This window comes from Hirsutella rhossiliensis (assembly GCF_020360975.1).
Source record: "Hirsutella rhossiliensis strain HR02 chromosome Unknown scaffold00013, whole genome shotgun sequence".
NCBI classification, from domain to species: Eukaryota; Fungi; Ascomycota; class Sordariomycetes; order Hypocreales; family Ophiocordycipitaceae; genus Hirsutella; species Hirsutella rhossiliensis.
Window position 1 is genome coordinate 1,943,462 of NW_025408679.1, and position 9,966 is coordinate 1,953,427.

General features: G+C 51.0%; 2 protein-coding genes across 2 annotated transcripts; both read right to left on the reverse strand.

Annotated features, from left to right (window-relative positions):
- Window positions 1-1,507: 1,507 nt before the first annotated feature.
- Window positions 1,508-2,284, reverse strand: HRG_09761 (DDE superfamily endonuclease domain-containing protein; the record flags this gene model as incomplete). The annotated part of the gene is made up of 1 exon (XM_044868232.1): window positions 1,508-2,284. One exon carries the CDS (start codon window positions 2,282-2,284, stop codon window positions 1,508-1,510), a length of 777 nt encoding a protein of 258 aa, XP_044716813.1.
- A 3,600-nt stretch (window positions 2,285-5,884) lies between these two features.
- Window positions 5,885-7,893, reverse strand: HRG_09762 (polyprotein; the record flags this gene model as incomplete). The annotated part of the gene is made up of 8 exons (XM_044868233.1): window positions 5,885-6,622; window positions 6,675-6,820; window positions 6,884-6,928; window positions 7,019-7,037; window positions 7,192-7,353; window positions 7,407-7,612; window positions 7,664-7,772; window positions 7,825-7,893. The coding sequence occupies 8 exons, from the start codon at window positions 7,891-7,893 to the stop codon at window positions 5,885-5,887; spliced, it is 1,494 nt and encodes a 497-aa protein (XP_044716814.1).
- Between the last annotated feature and the right edge of the window lie 2,073 nt (window positions 7,894-9,966).

Sequence of the window (9,966 nt, forward strand, 5' to 3'; positions counted from 1 at the left end):
GGATTGCAAGACACACTCCGCGGCAACGTATTCATCGACCCTGCGCTGGCGGCTGGAACAGGGACATAATGAAGCTCAACAGGGGGGGGGGGGGCCAATTTGTGGCGACACGTTGTTGAATAACGTTGCCATGTCTCTGATTGTTCAAGTTCTATGTCTGACGGCTGAAAATGGGGAGAAAAATCAGGGACAAAAGCTGTATACTTAATGGATTCCCGCCATGCTTCCATGTACTTGGGGGGACTAAAATCCGTCCCGATTCCCGCGCATGTCAAGTCATGCACGGGGGGTGCATTGAGTAGCAAAAAGTCCGTTGATTCGCAAAAAAAAATAGTGACTTATAGTTTAGTGAGCGGTCCACACAAATTAAGGTACCCCCCTTTTCCTACATATCCGCGTTACAAGAAAAATAACCCCGCATTTAACGCTAGATGACGCGCGATGCGCGTTAGACATCATGGTCTTTACTAGTACATCACAAGACTAGTTAATTAACGATAACAATTACTACGATTTTACTATCTATCCCTTGCAGTATGGCCTCTCTAGAAGGTAACTCATCTATTATCAATACGTGGATCGATTCAGAGACCGGCTTGCCTCATTTCTCGCGCTTTACACCCGATAACCTCGAGACGCGAACCGTCGCAGCAACCCAGCTCTATCACGATGGGTTTTACCGTACAATCAATCATGGCAGCTTCTGCTGCATTACGCGTACCCTACTATCGGTTACGGTCTCGTATTCAAGGCAATCATCCAAAGGCTACCAATGGAGGCAACCGTACACTTCTTTCACCGGAAGAAGAGAAGGAGGTACTATGCTGGGCGCATCGCCGCATCACACAAGGCCACCACATCCAGCAACGCTCCTTACAACAACATGCCAACGCGATACTCAAAGCTACGGGCCGAGGTAATACTACAGCTAGTGGGTCATGGGCTCGACGATTTATAAAACGCTACAAACAATATTTCCATCGTCGAAAGGCAGTTGCCCGAGACGCAAAGCGTAAAGTCATGCAAGACCGTGAAGTCCTCTCTCGATTCTACCAAGACTGGAATAGGTACATCGATAGAAATAGCATCAGACGCGAGAATATCTGGAACTTCGATGAAACAGGCTTTATGGTGGGGTATTTACATACCGGGACGTATATTTGGACCTTTAACGAAGTCAATAACCCCGTCTTAACAGACTCTCGGGATACGGTCTCGATTACTGCTATAGAGTCAATCTCCGCGACCGGCAGCAGTATCCCTCCTTTCCTCATCCTTCCAGGGGCACAGATCCCGGTCCGTTGGGTTAACGATAACCTCGATAAAGGCATACCATGCCCCACCCCCCTTTCGGTAACACCCACCTTTCGGTAGCGCAATTGAAAAATTCTCCACCAAAAGTCTACCATTTGAACTACATGAAATATGATCAGAACTTAACATTATAAACACCAAAAATATATCATTCTGTAGAGAAATGGACGCTCCTATATGTACCGGCGCTTTTTTACCATTCGCCCGGATCTGGTGGTGACTGGAAGGGCTTCGGTACCGCCTTGACTTCGATCACTGAAGCTGTCTCCACCTCCGAGACCTCCTCCTCCTCTGTATCAGAATTCAGCACAACGGGTATTTCTTGGCTTCTAATTTGGGGAATGGCGTCCTCGGCCACCAAAGCTTCACTGAGAGTCATGAACCGTCTGTTCGGGTTCGGAATTGCTCTCCTCTTCTTGCCTCTCTGCAGCCGGGCCACTTCTTCCTCTAGCTTCGCGATTCTGTTGCTGTGCTCAGCAAGCGTCTGTTCTTGGGCTTCAAAGCCTCTAGCTATCACGGCATATCGTCTCCGGGTGCCAGGAGTCTTGTTCTTTCCGAAATCGCGAATCTGGCGGCTGTTTCTTGGTGTATCATCAGAACCCAAAAATGGCGCAGACTTTGGAGACGTCTCTACAATGTCTGCGTGAATTTCTGGATGCCGCAATGCCTTGAATCGTGAGATCGGCCAATTCCCAGTGACCCTCCAGCCGGCCAATATATTCTTTGCGGTCATTGCAACCTCGCGCGCTTTAGCATATGCCCGTATAAAATTGACCTTATCAACAGGCGCAGAATCGGTCAAACAGGTTAATTTCTGAAGTTCTTTCCGATAAGCTGCCTTGGAGGCATTGAATACACCGTTATCTAACGGCTGGAGGCCATGAGAGCAGTGGGCAGGAAGGTAACAGCAATAAACGTTGTTCAAAAAGCATGTGGCCATCCATGCATCCTGGTCCCGGTTAACAGTCATTCCTACCGAGGTGGATAAAGGAACGCACCGTTGCATGACTTCCATGTCCATCTAATATAATCAGTCTAGCGTCTGAGGCATCGGCTGGCCGCGTCTGAGGCAAATAGACCCTCTCAAGCCACTCAATAGCAATGTGGTTGTCCGTCCACCCGTTGGGCGCAGGGTGGTTTTCCATACCCAAGTATGGAAATACCCTTTCCATACTATGGCATGGACAGGGTATGGATATGGATCCATAGTATTTCAATGCTCAGTCAATAATTGGCCAAATTGCGCCACTGACCGGGACCCCTACAGCGCCATCGTCCAGGGTCTGAGGGCCTTGAACCCCGCTAATTCCCACACAAACACAAATCGCTTTCCCACCACTTTGCACCAACGCGTCGGACGAATCAGTTGTCGAACTATGGATTCTGCAAGTGTGCTATCCTTCTTCGATGCTGAATCTATTTTGTCGGACTCTACGACATCAAGATCTCGCAATACAAGAGGCAAAGCGGCTATCGCAACGTGGAAGCATGCTCGCGTTGCAGCAGAGGGGGAGGAAGAGTTTAAGGGCCGAAATCGCCTTCTCTATTGCAGCCATTGTCCCCAGACGAACACGTACAGCACTTCAGTTACCACTAACTTTCGAAAACATCTGGAGGGTAAGCACGATATTCGAGTCGTGGAAGATTTGACCCCTCTTCAATCGTCCATCTTTGAGGGGTTTGAGCAACTCTACCAGCAAGCACGGGACTTGGGCCGCACAACGGAGATTGAGTCGGAGGTCTTCAAACGCTACCTGGACCAAGACAAGATAAACAAAGCCTTAGCTTGGCTGATCGTCGCACGAAACCTTCCTTATCGAATTGTCGAATCCGCGAATTTCACCTCTTCATTTCGACCTTGAACCCGGTCGCGAAGGACCATCTCCCTTCCGCCCACTCGACTATTCCACGAATTATCGACAATCATTTCCAGTCGGCCAAGGATATCGTGCGAATGAAGCTCCAGTCAGCAAAATCCAAGGTTCACCTCTCGCTTGACATTTGGACGTCCCCCAATCGGCTCCTTCTTCTCGGAGTTTGCTCCCACTTTGTTGACCACGCACAAGAAGCACGACGGAAAGCTCTCCTTGCACTTCGGCCTGTGGCGAACCATTCCGGGAGGAGCAATTCGTTACACTTCTTCCCATCTTGCGGGACTTTGGTATTCTGCGACGCCTTGGAAGCATCGTTGGGGATAATTCGAGCACGAATGACACCCTCTGCCGGGCAGTGAGCACGTATCTCAAGGAAGAGGGCGTCAAATGGGATCCTGAAGTTCACCGCCTCCGATGCCTAGGCCACGTTATCAACTTGGCAGTTCAAGCTTTCCTGTTCCAGAATTCTATTGACTTGAAAGAGGGCGAAATATGCGAAGACGCAGATGACCTGGCAAAGTTCAAAGGCAGCGCACCGAATTTCGCCGCCTTGGACCACTTGGTAAGCTCCACAACCTGGTTGTCAACATCCGGAGTTCATCAGGACGCAGTGGAGAGTTTATGGAACTCGCTGAAAGGGGCATTTCACTTGACAATCGTACGAGGTGGAATAGCTGGTATCAAATGCTGCATGTTGCCACTCAGCAGGAAACTGCCAGCGCTCTGGACACCTACACCAAGAATCATTTCGAAGATCTTTCTGCGGATTTTCTATTGCCGGAAGATTGGGCCCGGCTCCGAATAATTGAGAAGATCCTTCAACCGTTCGCCCGAGCGACATTAGCAACACAAGGGGATCATGCGACCCTGGACAAAGTGCTCTTCACGATGGACGTCTTGATCCGATGCTTTGATGAAGCCCTGGTACCATGCCTTCCATTCCTCTGATCTCCTTGTGCAAGCGCTGAGATGGTGCAATAGGTCACGTACAAATCAGACACCGAGCTGTCCTTTAGGATCAAACGAGGGGGAAGTCTTTGACAAATATTATAGCAAGACAGAAGCATCGCCCTATTATGCAGCTGCCTTGATCCTTCATCCCAGCTATCGCACAACATACATCCAGGCAAATTGGAAGAAGAAGTGGCAAAACCTGCGTTCAAACAGGTCAAAGACCTTTGGCTCACATACCGAGACACTGTGGATGGCGCCCTCTCGCAACATTTACTAGATGACGATGATGACGAGGACCTTGACGCGTTTGATCGCATTTCAAGGAACCTGCAGAATTGCACTCGACCGTCAAGCCAGGACGAGTACGAAGATTACATTTCATGTGATCCGTACGACATTACGCCGACGACGGCCTTGTCATGGTGGCTTCAAGAGCAACAGAGAAAACGATGGCCCAAGCTATCACAAATGGCCATAGACATCCTATCAATGCCGGCGATGAGTGATGAACCTGAGCGGGTGTTCTCAGGGCGCGTCGCACAATCTCATGGGAAAGAGCCCAATTGGACGCGAAACAAGTCGAAAAGGAGAATGCTTAAAGCATTGGCTCAAGAACGATATCTTGCAAGGGCCGAGGGTGGTGGCGGGTCCCCAGATTTTGGGTAAAATCCTGGCTCAACTTCTACGCCTGTTTCCTGCAAAAGGAGCAAATTTCTGCTTGGCATCCCCTTGACCGGTCGTCTGTCATTACGTTCACGTTAACTGTTCCTTGATTTTTATTTGTTCATGTCGTGTTTGGCACGTTTTGCCGAGACCATATAGGTGAGCTGTTGCGGGATGCGCACGGACCAAGAATGGAAAGGTGTATTGCAATACTTGCAATAAATGTGGGGCGATACTCCAGTATGGATTGCACACCTTTCCATATATGGAAAACCACCCTGGTTGGGCGACGTTATGTAATGCCAGTCGGCTATTTTGCCGAATTCCGTCAAGAACCACTGTTTCTGAAGTTCTTTGCCCTTAAAAATAATGCCAGGGGTAAGAGCACGGCCGTCCGCGGTGATAGCTTCAATAAATGAGGTCCAGTTGCGGGACTGTGGCCCTTTCAGAAGGGCCCAGCGCTCCTAATAGTGTGGACCATTAAGAGGACTATTAGTGCACACTGTGGTTTACACTATTAGTGCCGCACTATTAGTGTAGTGTGCGTTTCTCACACCACACTGGTGGTTCAGTGTAGCTTGCCCAAACTGAACGGGTAGTTCAGTGCAAGGGTCCAGACTAATAGTTGCACTGATGGTAGGCACCTATGTGCCTACAGATACGCATGCGCACAAGCTGTAGGCTGAGTCACAGTCACGACAGGTAGGGTAACCGGTGATGACTTCAATTGTAACTAACTAGGGAAGAGGAAGCTATTCACAAGAAACGGAATGTGCACCTGGTAATGGGGGCATGCAGCCGGGGCTGCGTGCCCTGATCGCGGGGTAGGGTGTCACGTGGGAGTCGTGCATGAACCGTGATGGTATCCCGATTGCACGGGTTACTCAGCAGGTTAGTATTCCAACACAGGCAGTCTTTTCTTTTCGTGATGGAATCCGAAGACTGCCGTGCCTGCCCTTCATTCCGGTCTCAATGAAGGGAGGCTCGTCATCATGGAGTCGTTTGTCGTTAGGTGGTGTCTGCGGTCACGGGTCGTTGTACATATCCTTCCACTCGAATCGTCAGCCTGTTCGTCTCAATCAACCGTTCCAAAGCACGGTTGGGTGCTGCTTGGTCATCGCATCAGCCGGGTTGTCATCCCCATTGATCCAACGGATCTCTGCCATCTCGCGCTGCTCGTAGGACTGCCTTAGCGCCATGATATCAATCATGAGTCGCTTCTCTTTCGTGGTCCCGAGCTTTACGAGGCATTCGTATAGCGAGTATGAGTCGGTGCAGACAATGAGGGGAGTCGGGGGTAGGTCCAGCTGCTTGACAATAGCCTGCAGGGTGGTCGCGATGACAATGGCCATATCGAATCCGTTGACCATGCCGTAGATCTCCGAGGCTAGCACGCTCCGGGTCACTCGCTTGCTCTTCGTAGATGACCAGTGCAGGACATTGCCTCTGATCGTGAAATCAGCAGGGCTCTGTTCCTCGTTGGCGAGCACAATAACAAAGCCCAGTTGTGAGCTTAGGTCTTTGTTGTTCGCGAACGAACCGTCCGTGAATACCATTAGCTTCGCAGTCGAAAAGGCCAAGGGAACATAGCGGAGTCCTCGTTGCAGGTTGTCGGTCTGCCATTGTATCCGCTTGTTCAGGGTCTTGTAGTCCGGGGCTTCCGGCTGCTGCACTTGTGCTGCGACTGAGTAGTCGAACGTGGCCTCGGGCTGGCAGATTGATGCGATATATGCTCCGCGCGCGCGCTGTTGGGCGTATTGCTGCGCGCGATCCGTGGAGGAGAGAAAGATGGTGGCTAACTTCTGGCCTTGGCCCTTCTGCTGGATGATAAGGTCGTCTTTTTCGGCTAGAAGTGTGCAACCATTAAACTCGAGGGGAGTCGCGGCCGATATGGCTCCTTGGTTTCGAGCGGAGCTTAGCCTTCTGGATCTCTCTTTCTTCTGCGGCCGCGAACTCAGGGGAGGCGAGGAGGAGGGTGTCATCCGTCTGCATAGCGACCATGCCGAAGCCGGCGGCTTGATCATTGGAGATCAACAAGCAGGGGTCAAAGGTGGAATGTGTCATACCGAGGCGCTCACGATGATGCCTATAATATGTCACGAACCAATGGAGACCTGACTCTGCTATGCCATACAGGGGAAGGATGACATGGATGATGGTGTCTGGGGGATAGCGGGGCACTAATTCCGCTGGGAGGCGTGCGAGTATCGTACGATTCAGGGGGGTTTTGGACTGAATATATGCTTGTGTGATATCACGCAGGAAGACGGAGGCTTCACCTGCGAGGAGGGGCAATTGAGAGGAGTAGCCGCTGTGCTGCCCGTTGCACGGTCGGCGACTGGGTAAGGATATTCTCTTTATCGCGATCGTTATAGCCTTGAATGACGAGACGGGATTTCTCGTAGGGCCTTGTGGTTGGTCCGAGTCCTTTAACTTCGCGGACCATGCGTGCCTTAAAGAGTCTTTGGCCTTTGTGGGCCACGGGGTCGAAACGAATGAACTCAAACACACCCTGTGCGATTAGGTTGTTAATCTCTTGGGTATCGGACTGTTCAAAGGGGCACCTGGTGTGGTGATGTGGCCTTCGCGGCGCAATTGAACAGCGTGATCATAGTGATTAACTTCCTTCTTTGACAGGTTGGCTACGCCGGTCTTGGGCTTGTTCTTGGAGCCTTTGGGGCGTCCTCGTCGGCGTTGTTCAGGTAGGAGCACAGGGCAGGGCATCATCTTGATCGGGGTTAGGGGTGCATTGGGGTCGACTCGTCGGGGATTTGGCTGCGAGTCGTCGTGGGGTTGTGATGAGGGGCCTGAGGATCACGGTGGTATTTCTTGACCGCTGTGATCCTGAAGTTGCGGGCCATTGACATGATTGATTGTTATTTCGTGGCCGTTATTGCCGATAACGATCCACGGGCCGGTCCAGCCGTCAGCCTCTCTCCACACGAGGACCTCGCTCTGCAGGAAGCTCTGCAGCGCGCTCTACATTTGGTCCATTCCTCGTGTTGAGGGCATCTCTAACCTGACGGGCAGCGGCAGCACGGTGCAGAGCTGCCATGGCTTTCCGAATAGCCTCTGCGCGCTTGATCATAGGGGGAGAGGGCGGTGAATCGTGGTTGATTCGTGGGTATCCGCCGAAGACGAGGAGGGTAGGGACAAGGCCATCCGGGCCGGCTGTGTCATTGACTGCCTTTACAGCCATTTGGAGGAGGGCATCTGGGCTTCGACTCACCCAACTCTGCTTGGAGGATATCGTAGGCGCGGCGGAGGGGCCGTGTGCCTTTCTACCTTTCCAATCGAGTTGTGGGCTTCGATAGGCACCTGCCTGCAAGTGATACCCATCAGCGATGCCTCTTTTTGGAACTCCTCTGCTGCAAAGTTAGTGCCGGCATCGTGGCGCATAAAGTCCGGGGGGCCTTGGTAGGTGTCTATCCACAGCATCCGTAGCGTTTCCCAGGTGTCTCGGGCGGTCATCGAGGGGAGGAACCTGGCGCCTTGGAACGCTGTGGCTTCGTCGATCACGTGTAGCACAGGCTTTCCGCCTATTTGGACTACATCCGCGGTTATTTCGAAATTGAACTCGCGGTCGTCTCTAAGGGTAAACCTGAAGCGTTGGGGGGAGGTGCCGTTGATTTGACAGTGGTGGCACATCCTCGTGATCTCACGGATTGACTGCTCATCAATCTTGTTGACTTGATATGAGACATGGACCAAGACATGTTTAGGCAGCAGTTACAAGTGGTGAGTCACTGGATAGTGGCACGGACGTGCCACTATGTATATATGTATGTTGAGAGCTGTCAGACAGAATTGAATAGAAGTAAGTTCAATCGCAACAGGTTATGCACCCGGTTGCTTTTATTTTGCTTCCACTGCACGATTGAACTCGGCATATGAGAACACTTTTCGTCAAGAATCGACGGTTGACAGCAAAGACCCGGCACTATGGGCAAGAAAGACTACAAAGGAACCATCCTTGATGGAAGAGACTCCTTTGACAGCTGGAAGATGGATCTTGAAGATAACTTGTTGAGTGACGATCTTATGAGCTGCGTCACCGGTAAGGCAACAGCGGAATCGTCAGATTTATCAACGCCAGGAGAGAATGCTGCGGACATTAAAAATGTCTCTCTTGCGAGAATGAAAATACGACAGAGTATTGACCAGATCCACAAGAACTCAGTCAACCATCTCACCGATCCACGAGCAATTTATCAATCCTCGTTAAGCGATATGCGACATCGAACAAAGCGCGCCTTCGACAGCTGATCCGAATGCTATACGACGTTAGTACGCAGACGAATAGAACTGTGCAGGAGAAGGTCGACGACCTAAAGCGACTTCGAGCTCAGATTAATAGCCAAGACAAGGACATTGTTATCCATGAACAGCTATTGATTTGCTTCTTGCAAATGAGCATGGACGACGCTTTTAACACTACGGTCGAGATTTTGAACGCCTCGACAGAGACGTTGACAATGGAAAAGGTGCAGAGCTCTCTGGAAAGCAAAGAGTTGGAGCTCGTCGATACGACAATCAAGGGAGAAACCGCACAATTCGCAGGTCGTGGCCGCAGTGCATGGAACAAAGGGAACAACAGGTCCAAAGCACAGGATGGTGGCGATAATAGCAAGGAGGAGGTGCTGTTTGGCCACAGACATAAAAGGTGTGGCGCTTGAGCCAGACAAGAGGGCACCGAGCCCATACAATCCAAGAAAAGGATGGCGATAACGGGGTAGCGCTGAAGTCAATCCTGAAGATGCCTGAAAGACTACTACATGCTAGGCTGGGACACCCTGGAAAGCATATGGAGGGCAAACTGAACGCCGTAATGGATGATCTCGGAGACAACTCATTCTGCCCGTCATTCTGCTCAAGCTGCACCGAGGCCAAAATGACAAGAAAGGTCTCAAGGAGCCAATGTCTGCGGTGACAGAAAAGCTAGAGAGAGTCCATATAGATCTTTGGGGCCAGTTGAGCTATCACTTCAAGGAATGAAGTACATGCTGACAATCACCGATCAGGCTACCGGGCGAGTTTGGGTTTATTTCTCTAGAGACAAAACGAGAATTACCGACAAGATCAAAGCCTGGGTAGTTGTTGCAGAGGCAGAGTGTCGCGAGTACGGAAAAGGCGAAAAGGTCAAGGCGATGCGCTTTGATCG